We start from the raw sequence: 18886 nt of genomic DNA, 5'->3' as shown, positions 1-18886 counted from the left end.
CATCCTTCCACCCAGCAGCACCCTCTCCCCAGCCCCAGCACCCACTAGCACTCTGTCCCCTACCCCCACCAGCACATTTGGGACCACATTAGTGAGGCTTGGGGTTTTTTGGAGGAGCTTTATTTTATTTTTTTGCATCTCACTTGTGTGTTCCCAACTGACTTTTCTGTGGGTCAGTGACCTTTGATTCAAAACAGGTTCCTCACCCCTCTCACATATAAAGACAATGCTAAAACCTTTTGAGTTTGACATAATATTTTATTTAAAAATGAAGCCAGGCCAACAAGCCCCCAATTGGGACCAAAGCCCCATTTCACTGCAACATCATAACACTCCTGCACCACCTGACCCCAAATCTGAGCCTATCATACACTGGAACCTCTGTCCTGAGCCTCTTACATCCCCACACTCCTGCATCCCCACATCCTCAGTCTTCTGCCACAACATTCCTCCACCATCCACACATCACAAATCTGTGTCCTGAGCCCATCATACTCACAAACTTCTTGCCCTGAGTCCCTCACATATCCAGCCCAAACTCCTGCAGCCTCACATCCACAAGCCCTGGCTTGCTCAGCACCCCAACCTTCCACCTGAACCCAACACTCCCCAGCCTAGAGCCCCCTCCCCGAGTCAACAGCCCTTTCTCCTGCATCCAAATTCCCTCCCAGAGCTTGTACTTCTCACCCCTTCCCACACCCAAATCCCTCATTCCTACCCCACACCTCACTCTCACTAGGTTGAGACAAGTATAAGGGCTGGGTATAGCAAGTGATGGAGAGGAGGAGAACAGAGCGGATGAGGCCTCACAGAAAGGAGATGGGGGGGTCTTGGGGAAGGAATGTGAATTTCATGAATTGGTGGGTCCCTCTGTCCTCCCCCGCCCCCCCCCTTTTTTTTGCTTGACAAACCTAGGGGGTTCCTTGAAATTTTGAAAAGCTGAAAAGGGTTCCTCAGCCAAATAAAATTGGTAAACACTGCGTTAAGCAGTCATTAATGGTGTCCAGAAATTTTAGCTCTGCGTTCAATGTTGAAATGATCCCCAATCAATAGAGGATAGTTGAGCCATACATGTATTTAAATAAGTTGTTCAATGAATTGCCTCTGCATGCTGTTTTTCAACAAGTCCCACAGCTTAAATTTGTAAGATTTTATTTTACAGTTTCAGAATGTTAACTTACCCTCTAAATGGAATTTATCCAATAAGAGAGTTCAGACTGTTCAAAAGTAGAAAAGGAACTTGGCCTGTCACAACAAATTAAAATACAAAAATTACACCGTATTTCTGGAGAGATGTCTAGCAATAAACAAAACAATTATAGAAATTGACTAAGCCTGTGTGATGGAGCACCTCTGTCTTTCTTGGCTCCCACCTTGGTTAGGCTCAGAGCCTCTTAGAGATGCTGGGGTTCTGTAATCACTGCTGCTTTTATCTACAAGTTTGTACTCCCACCAACTTCTTACCATGCAGCGTATACCACTTTGGGTTCTCATGTCTGAAACCAGGAGGGAAGGGGCTATTTTCTTACCTGAACTCTCTCGCTTTCCTCTGTCCCACCACCTCTGACTTCTTTCTTCCCATCCTCTTATATAGCACCAGGCTAATCCGGCTATCAATTGGCTTTCATTCCCCAATTAGGGCAGGTTCTTTCCAGCCACCTCCTCTTTATTCACTTAAATGGGATTGCCGTGGCAGGGGGCTGATTTTGCAGCCCCTTATGCTCAGCACTCTGCCACAGCCTGCCATACCCTTACAATTTCCAAGAGTCATAGGCTAAGGCTAATGTGTCATTGTAGTTCATAATTTTTCATGAAGCGCATATTTTAGCAGATTACAATTTTAAAGCTCCAGTTTCCCAGTATGGGAAAAAATTAAGATTTCTCATCCATTGTACAAAACCAGTGTTTATAGGTATAAACCTTATACTAATCTATGTAATTTTATGTGTTTATCTCAGTCACACTTTTAAGATGAGTTGAACATTGTATTAAAATTTCTTCCGGGTATTCTTAAATGATTAAAGATTCCTTCCACATCCTTAAACAGCTTGCATGGCCTGCTTAGTTTAGAACTCTGTTTTTGTGGAATGATAATAGGGTGGCAAGGGCTTTCATTCCAAATATTTGGTTCAGTGATCATGATGCTTACCTGATTCCAATAGATACAGATTTTCCGAAAGGTTTGGACCACTTGACTGAGTGCCAGCACCCCAACAGTGGTGATCTGTCACAAAAATATCTTTAAAGTGTTAATTATAAGTAACTTTTCTTTTAGTGTTTTGAGACTGAGGGTATGTCTACACATCAAAGTTAATTCGAAATAACAGCTGTTATTTCGAGTTAACTTTAATAGTGTCTATACAGGCAAACCGCTATTTTGAAATAAATTCGTAATAGCGGAGCATTTATTTCGAATTTGGTAAACCTCATTCTACGAGGAATAACGCCATATTCAAAATAGCTAATTTGAAATAAGCGCTGTGTAGGCACTTATGTTGAAATAGGGGGCCTCCAGCCCTTCCCAGTTTCCCCTCGTGGCCACTCTGGGCCAAACCAGGAAAACTCTTCTCCTCTCCCCCAGCCTTGGAGCTCTTAAAGGGGTAGACTCTGGCCACACTGCATATGCCAGATTCAGGCCTGCCAGCAGTTGCTGTCCCTTACCCAGTGGCCCCAGGATGAGCTGGACAGCCAGAGCCAGCCAGCGGTCCCCCGCCCCGTCACCCAGGAGCCAGCCTGGGGCCGTAGATGGTGGGCGCCCTCCTGGACTAGTGCGGAGATCATAGACCTCATTGAGGTTTGGGGGCAGGCTCCCAATGTCCATGATCTCTGCCCTAGACGGAGGAACTTGGCTGTCTACAGCCGCATAGCTGCCACCATGGGCAAGAAAGGCCACAGGCGCACCCAGGAGCAGGTGCGCCTCAAGATAAAAGAGCTGCAGCAGCTATACGCCAGGGCCACTCTGGGCAGCTCTGCAGCAGGAGCATACACCTGCTGCTACTTCACTGCCCTGGACTGCATCCTGGAGGGCGGTGCGGTCCATGCCACCTGGGGGGCAGCGAGCTGGGACTGGAGGGCTCTGACCAGGGCACGGAGGAGGAGCCGCCACGCCAGCAGGAGCCCCTGAGCAGTCCCAGGAGAGGAGTCAGCAGGGTCGTCCAGGGAGGCCACACCATGTAAGTGCTGTCACTGTCCCCTTTCCGGGGGGAGGAGGTGGCAAGGAAGGAGACCAGGGACTGTGCGCATGGCTCTTGCTTATTACGGAGCAACCTGTGCATGTGCGAGCACGTGCCGTGCCACCCCTGGGCTGGTGGCTCCAGCTGCCTGCCACTCAGGGGCCATGGCCTGATAGCCACATGCATGTGTGAAGAGACCTGACATGCTCCTGACCCCGGGGCGGGACACAGCAGGACACCCTCCATTCACAAGCCCCCTCGAACATCTCCCCCCGCTTTGGCTGCACTATACACAGGACAGGGGCTTGGGTGCGGTCTCAGGGCAGCTCCCAGTCCTGGGGATAGCCGGACATTCCGACCATGGCCTCTGTGCAACCACAGCAGCTGTGACGGTGCAGGGCATGGTCATCCTCACCTCGCAGAGGGAGGCTGGGCTTCACCCATAGTGTCCCCAGGGAGAATTGACCACTTCTCTTGTTTCTCCACAGCCACACCAGCTTTGCGTGCAGGGTGCACCACCTCGCCTGGGACATCCTCACGCACCTGAGGGCTCAGGAGGTCCACCGCAACACCTCAGGAGTACTGAGACCTGCAGCTGGGGGCCCTGTGAGCCCTGCACTGCACCATGTAGCAGTGGGTGCAGGACGAACAGGAGTTTTGGCGGTAGCTGCTTGCCCATCTGCAGACCCTGGTGCAGAGCATGGTGCCTGGTGCTGCTCCAGCGCCTGCTGCCTTCCCAGGTCCTGCTCCTCCTCCCGCTCCTTCTCCCCCTCCTGCCTCTCCCTCCTCAACCTCCACACCCTCTTCCTCAACCTCCACACCCTCCTCCCCATCCCCCGGGGACACTGAGGCTCCTACACCCACACAGCCCTGAGCTTCCTGTTCCCCTTGCTTCCCCCTTCCATCTCCCTCCTCCCAGTTTTCCCCTTCCCCTCTCCCACTCTCTCTTCTCTCTTCTCCCGCCTCCTTTCACCAGTCTCCCCAGAGTTCCCCCCCCCCCGTTTTGTTAAATAAAGAGAGTTTATATTTTTGAAAATACGTGTATTTTATTTGACATCCGGAAGGGGGGTTAGGGAAAGCAGGGACACCTGAGAACCAGATGCCCGGGAGGGGGTGTCCCTTTAAGCACAGGCCTCAGGTAGCCTCAGGCAACAGCCACACAAAGAAATGCCTTACCTGATGCCCTAACCCTGACCTGGTTCTGGCTGGCCTTAACTCCGAATCAGTGTCCACTCGGTGTGGATGCGGTATTTCGAAATGCATTTTGTGTGTAGATGCGTTATTTCAAATTAACTGTTTCGAAATAAGATATTTTGAAATGATGCTGTAGTGTAGACATACCCAGAATTGCAAGTCGCACCATTTTAACATCACCTTTGTGTAAGAACTTGATTGAGTGGACTGGGTGGTATGATGCCATATAAAAATATATTTTTCTTTCATTCGCTGCTCAGTCTGTGTTTGGAGATTGAGGTGGATATGTCACTTCACAGGGAACATGGGATGGAAGAATCTCAGTGTCTGCTTTTGCTTATACAGGCAGTCCCCGGGTTACGTACAAGATAGGGACTGTAGGTTTGTTCTTAAGTTGAATCTGTATGTAAGTCGGAACTGGCGTCAGCCGCTGCTGAAACACCAGGCAGCGGCTTTGCTCGGGTGTCCCTGGTCTGCTGGGGGGGGGTCCAGCGGCTTTGCTGGACCCCCCCCCAGCAGACCAGGGAGACCGGGAGAAGCTTTTCTCGCCCCGGAGGACACGGGTGGCGACCCACCGCCCGTGAGCTCCGGGGCGAGAAAAGCCCCGTTCGTAAGTGCGGATCCGACATAAGTCGGATCCGCGTAAGTCGGGGACTGCCTGTAGTGATTTCTAACTTGTTTGTAAGTAATGTCATTAGTTTGAGCGTATGTTTTCTGTCATGCTGTGCAGAGTGGCTCACAACTGCGAGTACCTACTGTAGAGCAGACTACAGTATCTGAAAATAAGGGCAGAAACCCCTAACTAGTGTTATATTGTATAGTTAGATTTCACTGAATCAATGTCAACTCCTGGATCAGTCTATCAGTCTTTCCATGGAGTCACAGATAGTTCTCTGACACTCTCTGATTTATTTTGTCACACAGATAAACTAAACTTTGTGGCAATGATCACTTAAAGCAAAAATCATATCACATCAGGTTTCTCTCAATCCCAAGAGACCAGTCATGCATCCCAGATCAAGTGGTACTCTTAATATTACACCAAAGACAATGCTGGCATCCATTTCTATAAATAATTTAACAAAAGGTTTATTAGCTAAGAAAACAGAATGCGTTATTGAGCGATTAAAGCAGGTAAAATATATGTACAGATGAGTCCTGTACCCGTAGGCAATCAGTCTAGAATTGGGGCTGGTCTTCTCTGATTAAATAACAAGAGGCAGAAAAATATTTATCAAAATATTGACTGACAGAAATTAAAGAATTAGACAAAGAAAATGTGTGTCTAATAGTGCACATATCAATTCATATAATACCATAATCAGTGTACTTGTTCTTAATATAGACATATAGTTAAGTTAGGCAGGCCTCTTACATCATTATGAGATCGTGATCATTATTTGATGTGATATTATTAAAGGAGGGAACTTCTTTTGTACATAAAACATGGATTTAATTAGATCAGACACTGTTCCCTGAAGACTTGATTCAAAGCCCAATGAAATCAGTGAAAGATTCCCTTTGACTTGAGTGGATTTTAGATCAAGCTGCTTTTAAATGTCCATTTGTCTAGCAATATATTTAAATTTCAAAATTCTGACTCCTTGATATGTAAAGCATATATCAAACATGAGGGTATTATTCTCCTGTTTCTGAAGAACCTCAAACATTTGGAGATTATTGTTAAGAGACTGTCATCCGTTGGAATACTTTGTCTCTCTGATTTTCTAGTTTCTCCTCCAGAGATGTCTCCCATTCATTCAATTCACAAAAGGGATAATTCCCTACACAGCCGTGGAATTCATCAGCTATGATTACCAATACATTCAAGAGACATTAGGGAATAATGATCTCTCTGATTTTCTCTCTCCCTCGCATGCATTCAGTGGTTGCATCAGAAACATCATTATTTTTTGTGGTGAACTGAAAAGCACAACAGAACTTTTGTTATGATATGAGCAGTACTACTTGTAAACTGAATATTTACAAATGCTGGTGTTTTTTCCACCCCAAAACATGTAATTTCATTAAAACTGTCATAGGGTGCTCCATTCACTGCTCTGCTAGCATTTCCTTCAGGCTGCTCTTGTGATTAGCTTACAAGATTGATGCCCCTTTCTGGGGTCACACACTGTCACTCCATCTCCCACTCTCATCTGTAGCCCCTCTCTTGCTCCAGGAAGTTCAGTATTCTTTCTAACCTCTGCTCGGGTCACTCAGCATTTACCCCCTTCCAGAGTAGAGTCCTTATACCTGCAGTGACCCAGGCAGTCTTCCATTCGCTGTCCCACTGGTGCTACTTCCTTAGTGGCAGGAAGGGGAATCTGGGTCCACTCTCTATTCCAGTCTCCATCCCAGGAAACCTGCAACATGTACCCCTATCTTTTCACTCCCCCAACCTTGCTATTTATACCCTGGGCTGCTTCCTGTTCTCCAGGGTCTGCCAGTCTCTCTAGTGCCTCTTCCACAGGAGCAGCTGTGGGCTATTAGTCTCTATAGCCCACAGACACACCACCTCTTCTCCCAGCAAGTGACTGCAAACTACCTTTCTGCTCTCAGCTTCCTGGAAACTTCATTTTTGCCTACACAGATGAGCTTCCCCTAATTAGGGCTTTTCTCTCAGCCTTTAGTCTAATAGGTTATTTGGCCCATATGGTCACCATTATCCCCGCCAGGGTGTGGGTGGGGGTAAACACCTCTTCATGTCTCCTAATTTTGTATGAATGTTTACTTGCCTATTATTTGTAAACATTCTTTTTTGCTTTAGGAAGCACTGAAGCATACCCCACTAATCACAGCAAAGGAGACATCAATATTTAAAATGCCTTTTTCCTAACCCTTGTGGTGTTTGGTGCTGCAGAGCCTGCCAACATTCCAGTGCTTCAAACATGAAGAAGAATTACTTCATATGTGGGTAGTGAGTGACTACTCTCATGAGTAAAGTTATACCTGTACAAGTCTGCAGGATTGGGGCCTACAGCAATAGAAAAAAGTGCTCTGAAAAATGCACATAGAGAAACAGTATTTGGGACATTCTATTATAGCAATAGTTTTGAGGATGATGTAGTGGTAAAATAAATAAATTTTGGTACAAAACTGGCAATATTCTAAGAATGTGATCTTTATTTTAAGAGAACAGTCCTAACTGAATGAGACTCTGCCAGCTGTCCCTAGGGGGCTGCTGGGCCAGGGATAACCCCTGTCTGCTTCAGGCTCCACTCCTGTTTTGCCAGTTCCTGCCTCTGGTCCACCCTAGTCCACTCCTTTGCAATGCTCCACTTTTGCTCTGCCCCTTCCCGGAGCCCTACCTTTTCTCACCCCACTCCATCCCCACTGCACCTTTCTTCCATGCTTCCTCGCCCAAGCAACGTAATCTGGAGAGATTACCAGGGTCTTAGTGTTAGCAGCAAGGGACGTCCCCTCACGCCTGCATTCACTACGGTGACAGAAAGCAGTGCAACCTTGCTACATCGCTCAGGATAGTGGATCAGGCTCAGACCCGGTTGTTCCACTTCCTGCAGTTCCTACTGCTGCTGGTGCGGACAGGGACATGCCGAGGCCCCAGTAATCACCCCAGCCGGCTCTGTGCGGCCCAGGGCAACTGTCCCAAACCATCCAATGGGCATGACGGCTCTGCTATGAGACATGCCTCATAGGGTTCAAAATGTTGTATAGTGCACACATCTTATTTTACAGTAAAGAATGATTTTGAGTCAGAAACTCGCTCACAGTAGGGCCCATTTATATCCTATTAGCAGTACAGGTCAAACCTCCCTTTTCTGGCACCCTTGGGATCTCAGTGATCCAGAACCACGGAGTTTGCTGGACAAGGGGAGGTCAAGGTGTCCTACCCATCTGTAGGCTCTGCTCCCAGCTGGGGCTGTGCTCTCTGCCACTGCCTCCAGCTCCCCACCGGGCCAGCCCTAACCGGGGCTGCATCCCCATCACGCCAGCCCTGGGCAGGGGCTGGCCCCGTTGCCTCCAACCTCAGCTGGGGCTGCACCCCCACAGCGCCAGCCCATGCTGCATGCCCAGCTGCTGGTCACACTGACTCCAGCCCTAGCCCAGTCTGTGCTTCCAGTCACCAGCCCTGACTGGGGCTGCATCCTCCCTCCCACTGAGCCAGCTCTGACAGAGGCTGTTTCCCCCACCATGCCAGCCCTGGGTGGGGTTGTGCTTCCCACTCCACCAGCCTCAGTGGGCTGTGCTCCTTCCTCCCAGCCCAGCCTGGATTGCGCTTCTGAACTGGCCAGCTGGGGCTCTCTGGTTCAACAATACCCCGGTGTCCTGCTGGGCCATGGATGTTGCTGGACCAATAGAGTCCTGGGGTTTAAGAGGTTCAACCTGTATAACAAAATGTTAAAATGGGCGCCCACTAGAGTCTTTCCCTTTATGTTTCAGTATATTGAAGACTATCATGGAAGGTGTAAGATACATCAGACATTGTTCATTGTGTTGTGTTTAATTACATAGATTTGCTCTGTAATTTAAATGTGCTAAAACTGATTCTTAAACATTTTCAGCTTCTAAACTTGAGTGAGGAAAATTGTATCATTTTACCAAGATAAAAGTAGCACAGGGAATACTGTTTCATACTTCTGATATTTTTCATGCAACAATTAGAGTGTGCATAAGAAAATAAATTCTTCAGAAGGGTAGCTAAGTTAGCCTGTAACAGGAAAAACTTAAATGATTTAGTAAGTTATATGCTAGTGATGTATATAACCTTGACTGTCAGGTTAAGAGATTTAATTATTCTCCTAAGTGAAAACCTTTTTAGGAATAGGAAGTAGGATTGCTCTTTCCTCCCTCTTCTGCTATCTTACATATGTCTCCTGAGAGATATCTATAGTTTATCTGTCTAGTAGTTTAAACGTAGAATTTATGGAGAATTGGTATGAATCCATTGCTTGTAATCCAGTTCTGTAATTGTTAGGAAACAAGTTAATACTTATCTACATCTTCAGTTTGTAGCCTTCGAGATGGTCTGTTAGTGACTTGGTCAAACTAGTACTTTGGTTCTTCTTCAAGTGATGTCCCTTGGGATGCTCCAGTGTTGTTGTTGGGCTCATTCTGGTACTGCAGATTGGAGATTTTTCCAAGCAGTATCTGATCGGGCCATGTATGCACGGCATGAAGGTGCGTGCTGTTTGCATTTTTGGAGTTTGTGCATGCGGCCCGATTCCCCTCAGTTTTCTTTGTACTGCCTTCAGTCGCAGACGGAGTCAGATTCTCTCCTTTTTTGGGGGGAGTACTCAGCAGGAGACCCTCATTAGACAAAAGAAACAGGCAGGCTTGTCTTTATCTAAGCCACCTGCAAAGAAGAGAGAGTCTCTCCAGCTTACCCCTTGCCTCCCAGAGTCAGCAGAGGAGATAAGCCTGGCACGTCTAGCACTGGGCGCTCCCATGCAATATTGTTTCGGAATTGAAACCACGAACTCCAAAGTGCTAGGACTCCTGACTGGCACAGACGATATCGGATGTCCAGGAACTGGATAAGGCACTAGGAAAGACCAAGGGAAAATCTACCAGATGCTTGCCTTTCTCTCCCAGCCTGGAACTGGTACCTTCCCTGCCAGCACCAATGCCTCCTCCATCAGCACCGCGTTCAGCCACACCATTAGAGCGTTTCTCTGAGCTCCATTGTTCCATTTATAAGCATAGTCATGGTGTGCTGATGGCAATGAATATTACCACACAATGTTCCTTACAGACATCCTTCTCAGTCTCCATCTCCACTCGGAGGGAGGGGGGTCTCCCATTCACCAAGATCACCTGTTTTCTTGCTCTTCAGTGATTACGATGAAGATTGCAGGAGTGTATTCTTGTCCCCACCACACCTCCCCAATTAGGCCAAATATGCCTCATGAAAGGCACCGACCACGGTATTCCCACCATCCTCCATGGTACTTGGAATGGTCCTATCCCCCATATTATCCATCATGGTGGTCTCCATATAGGTCCTGGATACCATACAGACATAATTCGCTGGCACCATCAACACCTGGCCACAGATACCGGCCACCCTCTTGCTTACATAGTCCCCCTCCTCCAACGGAAGATTTGGAAACTGAAGGACAGATCATGACGCCTTCGACCCTGACCAACTGGGAATCTCCCTAGCCAATAAGTCATCTTCATCATCAGATATAAGGTGGTCATCCTGGACAATACATCTCCCAACGACGATTTAAAACAATTCCAAGAGCTCTTCAGGAAGGTCGCCACTAGTCAAGAGGTCACCCTATTTGAAATGCAAGGAAAACAGCACAGGCTTTTGAAGAATTTACAACCATACACAAAAACAAAGATTGCACTCCCAATCGATGAAGACATTATAGAGGTCTGGCAAACACCAGCCTTCTCCCCCCCCCCCCCATTAGAATGTGGACAGAAAATATTTCATCCCATCAAAGGGCATGGACTTTTTATTCCTCTGCCCACAACCCAATTCTCTGGTCGGTGGTTGATGCCATAAACCAGAGGTTTAAGAACCCACAGTACAAGGCATCCAGTCATGATAAGTGTCATGCACGAGATTTTGCATGATCTAAAAATAAAAAAGGAGTCATATAAAAAATGGAAAGTAGGACAAATTACAAAGGATAAATATAGGCAAACAGCACCTGAATGCAGGGGCAAGATTAGAAAGGCAAAGGCACAGAATGAGCTCAAATTAGCTATGGGAATAAAGGGAAACAAGAAGACCTTTTATAGATACATTAGAAGCAAGAGGAAAACCAAGGACAGGGTAGGCCCACTGGTCAGTGAGGAGGGAGAAACAGTAACAGGAAACTTGGAAATGGCAGAGATGCTCAACGACTTCTTTGTTTCGGTCTTCACTAAGAAGCCTGTAGGAATGCCTAACATAGTAATGCTAGTGAGAAGGGGGTAGTTTTAGAAGGTAAAATAAAAAAAAGAACAAGTCAAAAATCACCTAGAAACGTTAGATGCCTGCAAGTCACCAGGGCCTGATGAAATGCATCCTAGAATACTCAAGGAGCTGATAGAGAAGGTATCTGAGCCGTTAGCTATCATCTTTGGAAAATCATGGGACACAGGAGAGATTCCAGAGGACTGGAAAAGGGCAAATATAGTGCCCATCTATGAAAAGGGAAATAAGAATAACCCAGGAAACTACAGACTAGTTAGTTTAACTTCTGTGCCAGGGAAGATAATGGAGCAAGTAATTAAGGAAATCGTCTGTAAATACTTGGAAAGTGACAAGGTGATAGGGAACAGCTAGCATGGATCTGTAAAGAGTAAATCATGTCAAACCAATCTGATAGCTTTCTTTAATAGGATAACGAGTCTTATGGATAAGGGAGAAGCGGTTGATGTGGTATACCTAGACTTTAGTAAGGCGTTTGATACGGTCTCACATGATATTCTTGTCAATAAACTAAGTAAATACAATTTAGATGGGGCTACTATAAGGTGGGTGCATAACTGGCTGGATAACCGTACTCAGAGAGTAGTTATTAGTGGTTCACAATCCTGCTGGAAAGGTATAATAAGTGGGGTTCCGCAGGGGTCTGTTTTGGGACCATCTCTGTTCAATATCTTCATCAACGATTTAGATATTGGTATAGAAAGTACGCTTATTAAGTTTGCAGATGATACCAAGCTGGGAAGGGTTGCGACTAATCTGGAGGATAGGGTCATAATTCAAAATGATCTGGACAAATTGGAGAAATGGTCTGAGGTAAATAGGATGAAGTTTAATAAAGACAAATGCCAAGTGCTCCATTTAAGAAGGAACAATCAGTTTCATACATACAGAATGGGAAGCGACTATCTGGGAAGGAATATGGCAGAAAGAGATCATGGGGTTATAGTGGACCACAAGTTGAGTAAGAGTCAGCAGTGTAATGCTGTTGCAAAGAAAGCAAACATGATTCTGGGATGCATTAACAGGTGTGTTGTGAGCAAGACACAAGAAGTCATTCTTCCGCTCTACTCTGCGCTGGTTAGGCCTCAGTTGGAGTATTGTGTCCAGTTCTGGGCATCACATTTCAAGAAAGATGTGGAGAAATTGGAGAGGGTCCAGGGAAGAGCAACGAGAATGATTAAAGGTCTAGAGAACATGACCTGTGAGGGAGGACTGAAAGAATTGGGTTTGTTTAGTTTAGAAAAGAGAAGATGGAGGGGGGACATGATAGCAGTTTTCAGATATCTAAAAGGGTGTCATAAGGATGAGGGAGAAAACTTGTTCATCTTGGCCTCTGAGGATAGAACAAGAAGCAATGGGCTTAAACTGCAGCCAGGGAGGTTTAGGTTGGACATTAGGAAAAAGTTCCTAACTGTCAGGGTAGTCAAACACTGGAATTAATTGCCCAGGGAGGTTGTGGAATCTCCATCTCTGGAGATATTTAAAAGTAGGTTAGATAAATGTCTTTCAAGGATGGTCTAGACAGTATTTGGTCCTGCCATGAGGGCAGGGGGCTGGACTCGATGACCTCTCGAGGTCCCTTCCAGTCCTAGTATTCTATGATTCTATGACTTATTTGTCAAGAAAATGTATTTGTTGTCCACACTACAACTTCAGATAGCGAATTACCGGTATACCACATTACTTGCCAATCATGACTTTGATAATTACGCCAAGCTTACTGAGCTAATGCAACATCTCCCTGACGATAACAGACCTATCCTCAAGTCTATAGTCCAGGAAGAATACACACATCTTGTACTGCTTTGTAGATGACACTGGATGTGCTGATACAGCAGCAAGAGCGACAGCAACATCAGTAGTTATGAGACGCAACTCTTGGTTACAAGTGGCAGGTGTCCCAAAGGACCTCCAAACCAAAGTGGAGGACTTGCTATTTGACAAACAGAAGCTCTTTGCCACAGGAAGAGATGAACTCCTTCACTCTAAAAAGGACTCCCATACAACACTGTGTTCTTCAGGATTGTACACGCCACTATATTGCAGGAGACGCTACACACCTTACTGGAGACAGAGACTTCTCATATGCCACACAGCAACAGAGACCCTTTCACCAAACTCGCTTGAGGGCAAGGAACCACTGTCGAGGCGTTCTGAATAACTGAGCATTCAACCAGCAGTCCTCCAGGCAGAAGATTTAAGGTATTGGTCGAGGGCCTACATGACCTCTCTATTTCCTCAATGCCTCACAATCCAGCCATTTTCCATCATTGCCTGCGCCCTTTTTATGATCAGTGGGCAGCAATCACCTCAAACTATTGGGACTTAAGAAATCCTAAAATGCGGATATTTCATTCCACTAACATCAGTTTCTCCAGCTTCCCCACCCTCTCTATCCCTCTTCTGGGACCCCTCTCACAAATCACTTCTATGTCAAGAAGTGCATCATCTATACATAGGCACCATACAGAGAGTGCCGGAGGAAAATCAGGGCAGGGAATTTTATTCAAATTATTTTCTCATGGAAAAGAGAACTGGAGGTTGGAGACTCATCCTCAGTTTGTGCCATTTAAACAAATACCTCCGTAAACAACAGTTCAAGATGATCACACTTGCATCCATCATCCCAGCACTAGACGAAGGAGACTGGTTTGCAGCCCTTGACCTGCAAGACTCCTATTTCCAAATAATCATACAGCCAACTCACAGACGCTTCTTCTGTTTTACGGTTGCCCCAGAACATTTTCAGTATTGAGTCCTGCCTCTCAGGCTTTCTTCTGCCCCCTGAGTCTTCTCAAGGACCCTGGCTGTAGTGTAGGCACACGTACGTCGTGAGGATATCATGATTTTTCCCTACCTCGATGACTGTCTTATAAGAAGTCTTTGGATTGTGCATCCTAAGAAGCCTGAGGTATCTGCTATTTTTGAATATAAAATGGATAGGAAAGCTTCAGTAGCTTCTTTGAGTAAATATGCTCTAGGTTTTCTTTTGGAGAGATCTGCTCTGATCCAGTATTTTGAGTGGTACTATTAAAAAAAAATCTGTTGTTGCTTGAAGGGTAAGAACACTTGTTTTTCCTTCAAGTGGTGTCCCTGTGGCTGCTCCACTCAGGTGTTGGTGGGTCTTTGCCAGCGCAAGGATGCACCAACACCTGAGTGGAGCACTCACAGGGACACATGTCTTGAAGAACCATTGTTACTGCACAGGGTGAGTAACTTCTTGTCACTGGCTCCTTTAACAGGGCCAATTTGAATTGGGTCCTTGCTGGAGTCTTCCAACTTGGGAACTTTATGACCAGAAAATATATTCAATGGTACACTACGGACTTTTAAAACAAAGTATTGTTCAATAAGTTAACAGGAATGAAATAGTCTTGTATTAAAATAATGAATAAGGTCTCTACATATGAATTTTACTAAAACTTCATTCTTTCCTTACAAGTTTTAGGTAAGTGCCACTCAGCCTAGACTAGGGATGTAAAATTCCATTTAATTAGCTAATTAGTTAAATGTGATGTTTAACTGTTTAACTGATTTAAATAGGGGTGGCACAGGTCACCATGATGAGGGTGATGCTTATGATGCTCATCGGTTAACCATTCATTTCCGTAGCCTATACACCCCTGGCCAGGGGAGACAGACAGCCACTGCCTTGTCATGGTATAGCACCATAGCTACAACATTGTATCCATGCTGCTGTAGGACTTGTGGCATAGACTATAGCAGGGGTGGGCAATAATTTTTAAGGGGAGGGGCTACTCCAAGATTTTGGTAAGTGGTCAAAGGCCACACTTCTGTGGAGGGAGTGTGGGGTCTGGGACGGCGCTTGGGGTAGAGGACTAGGGTGCAGGAGGGAGTGTGGGGTGTGAGAGGGAGTTTGTGTTAAGGAGTGGGTTATGCTCTGGGGCAGGGCCTTGGGGTGCAGGGTCCAGGAGGGGCTATGGGTGCAGGAGAGGGTTCTGGTCTGGAGGAGGAGTATAAGAGGGTGTGCAAGGTCTGTGAGGGAATTTTGACCTGGAGGAGGTGGGGAAAGGGGATACAGAGGGTTTGGGTGGTGGCCTGGAGGATGTGGTTGGGGGGAAGAAGAGGATGGGGTGCAGAGACAGGCTCTGGCTGGGAGATGCTTATCTAGGTGGCTCCCAGCCAGGCTCCAGGAACCTGACATAGGATCCCTGCCTATGTGCTGCTAGGGATGCTCCATGTGGCTCTGCTGCAGCATTAGGAGGGAGTGGGAGGGGAGTGAAGAGGCTTCATTTACAGCCTCTGCCTTCAGCATAATTTCTCAGCTCCTATTGGCTGGAAACTGGCCAATGGGAGCTGAGGGCTTTTTCTGGGGGCAGGGACAGTGTGCAAAGATTTTTCTTCTCTACCCAAACTGCATGGCAATTAGCAGCCTGCTGTTTACAGCAGCTGCAGTTGCTCTCCAATGAGCATGCTGGTGTGGTGGCCATGGGCAGGACCTAGTTGCTTGGTGGGCCGGATCCGGCCTGCTAGCCGCCTCTTGCCCACCTCTGTGTCTTTCTGTCAGATACTGCCCTGCTGCTCAACTCTTTCCTCTCTAGGCTGGAGTCTTTAACATGTTAGTTCCCTTTGGTCCTATGCATGCTGGGAAAAATAAAACGGCTAGCCTGACAGGAGGACATTTCCAATTAATAATGTCCCTCCTCTCCTAGTTCTTTTGAGGACTCTTGGTATTCTTTTGGGAGGTTTTGTCTAGAGCTTGTTTTCCCCTAACAGCTTTCTTTGATTTAACTCTGAGGAATTGTATAGACAATATCAAGCTGGTAGACAGAGGAATACAATTTTCACTGAAGTACAGAAATCTCCACATTTTCCACAAGAGAGGGTGTAAAAAATGTACTTACAAGATGCAGGACATTTTTGAGGCAAAATATTGTAATTGTAGAAAAAAACTTACTGAAATTTCCTGATTTATAGTTTAGGATACCTTTAAAAGATTTTTGGCATTAAAGAATAAACAGGTAAGTACAAGTATCTGCTTACATTTCTGAATCCACTTATTATTTTTCTTGAAAGGTGGCTATCATCCAGTGAAAATTGGAGATCTTTTCAATGGTCGATATCATGTAATTAGGAAGCTAGGATGGGGACACTTCTCTACAGTCTGGCTATGCTGGGATATGCAGTAAGAGATCTACATATATATTTGCCGTTAAACTTTCTCTTTTCCATTTTTATCAAGTTAATGCTGATTTGTTATTTTGTTATATGTGTAGTAACTTTTGTTTTAGACATAGGCTGAAGCTATCTGGGTGTTTTGTGTGTCTCTTGTTGTTTGGTAAACAGTTGTATATAGAGATGTCCATAGATGTTTATCAGTTTGTTTAAAGATATATTTTATAAAACTTGTCAAAAGTTGAGGTTTTATTTTCCTTGACAAATTATCCTTGCTTATTGAATTCACATGTTCTCTTGAGCTGGAGAGCAAGCTAATATTTTTATTCCTATGTATCCTTAATAGTGAACCTCGTTATATTTTGTTTGAATGGTAAAAGAGATATTTGAAATTCTTCTGTTACTGCCATTGTCATTTAAAGTATTAATAATTCTGTTATCTCAGTATATTAAATACAGTTTTAAGGGTATTGTTTTGTGTACGAATACATAAATTATGTCAGCTATTTTAACTCGTGTGTTATTGAGAGATTTGGCGTTTCCCTTTAATTTTAATATAAAATTACCAAAAATTTTCAGATACAATACTCTGAAATATGTTTTGTAATGTTTTTCAGATCTGGTCATTTATTGAATACGTTTTTATTATTTTCAAGGGGGAAGAGGTTTGTTGCAATGAAAGTTGTAAAAAGTGCCCAGCATTATACAGAGACAGCCTTGGATGAAATTAAGTTGCTCAAATGTGTGAGTATCTTAGCACTGAGTGCTCAGTACTAATAATGGTAAACTATGTATAGATATAATGGTATTAAATGCTTTTGAACATCATTATTTTCCCTAACTCTGATTTCTAAATGTGTCACATTTCATTACTTCAGAGTCACTGTTTATAAGGATTTATAATCTTGTTTAAATTTTTAGAAAAAATATGTTACCTTTCTAAAAAGAATAATTATTTATAATTTCTTCTTTATTTGCTTAGGTTCGTGAAAGTGATCCTAATGATCCAAACAAAGACATGGTTGTACAGTTAATTGATGACTTCAAAATTTCAGGGATGAATGGAATACGTATCCTTTTGTGGCTATACTACTTAAAACAACGGGGATAAATGAATGTTTAGTTTATATATATTAATGATTTTGTGTATGCAAAGTGGAGTGAGTTTTTCAAAATAACCTGCTCTAATTGTTCTAAAAATAAAATTTAAGACCATCACAGTGATATTTTATCATGTACTGTATTACAATGTAAGTCACTTTCCCTAGCGAAAATAGCTGCTTAATTTTAAATGGAATGAGAATAAAAAATAGATAAACATTTTAAATTTGTTCTGTGATGACAGGCTTGCCCACTAGAATATCAGAAGACAGGGTTATTTTTACTTAGTGATCTATATATATGGTTTCTCTAACCTTTCCAAATAACATAATTAAGAAACATGTTGTGCATTAGTTAGTGTACAGTGCTCCATTATTATGGCAATGGACTCTGAAGTACATTAAATTAGAGTAGGCTGGAAAATATTTTTTTTTTAAAAAGCAAGCAATTTATGTTGAAACATTATTAGATTAGATTCTAATGTGTGTTACTATTTTAATATATAGAGAGAAACTTAAAAAAGAAGAGGTAATCACTCTTAAAGAAAAATAATCAACTAATTATATTGTTTCTATTCTTTAAATTGTTTATTAATATAAAATATTTGATTGGCTGGAGTGTTCTTTAATTCCTGTAACAGGCTAGAGGAAGGATTCTGAGTGTCAAATAAAAAAATGCTTGGTAACTGAATCTTTATGATGCTGCTTAGAATTATAAATTTGTAACGATTCTGATGAAAAGCCATATAGTAAGGATAGGAAATATTAACCATGGAAGAATGGATAGATTAGAGGGTTTTGTAGCCATTTATTTCTAAAACATTGGTTGAAATCCAGCCCAGAGCGATAGTGAGCATATGTTCCTACTGTCTGATGAAGGCCAGTGGGAAGATCCTGAGCTGGCTCCTGAAGAAGGAGGTATTTATCTCCTACTGAGAGGTATAAGTGCATGGAGTTTCTCCTGTTGATTATGCAGTCCTGTTAGCCAGTTACCAGATGTTAATCTCTCTTTTTGGAGAAATGTTATTGAGAAAATATCAGCCAGCACACCTGGATGTGATAGACTTTGACATCTTTCAATGAGACACTAAAATGAAACAGTGCTCATTAATATTCTTGGTGATTCTCTGGTGCTGCTAAACTATTCCAGTCACATTCACTACCAGCATGAAGGCAAGGTCTAAGAACCCTAACTGATCAGGACCAAAGTCAGACATGCTGCTATTCAGGACCAGAAAGGACAGCGCAAGACTTTTGAAATTGGTACTGACTCCCTCAACTAAAATAATTGAGTGCTTTGGCATCAACCAACCCCTTGGTGCCAGCCAAATGTTTCATGTTAAGCAAGCCTTTGGCACCAAGGAAGCTGTCTGCACCTTTGGTATCACCTA

General features: G+C 44.4%; 1 protein-coding gene across 19 annotated transcripts in view; it reads left to right on the top strand.

The window, feature by feature from the left end:
• Positions 1-18886, top strand: part of SRPK2 (SRSF protein kinase 2) — a 249951-nt gene that overhangs the window by 140976 nt on the left and 90089 nt on the right. For all 19 annotated transcript variants that reach the window (XM_075911279.1, XM_075910971.1, XM_075911389.1 and 16 more), the window contains 3 exons: positions 16297-16405; positions 17052-17139; positions 17378-17465. In XM_075911279.1, the coding sequence (XP_075767394.1) occupies positions 16297-16405; positions 17052-17139; positions 17378-17465 (285 nt within the window). The remainder of the gene's footprint in view (positions 1-16296; positions 16406-17051; positions 17140-17377; positions 17466-18886) is intronic.

This window comes from Pelodiscus sinensis, chromosome 1, assembly GCF_049634645.1.
Source record: "Pelodiscus sinensis isolate JC-2024 chromosome 1, ASM4963464v1, whole genome shotgun sequence".
NCBI lineage: Eukaryota > Metazoa > Chordata > Testudines > Trionychidae > Pelodiscus > Pelodiscus sinensis.
Note: the sequence above shows the minus strand (reverse complement) of the source record. Positions and strands in the feature narration are given on the sequence as shown.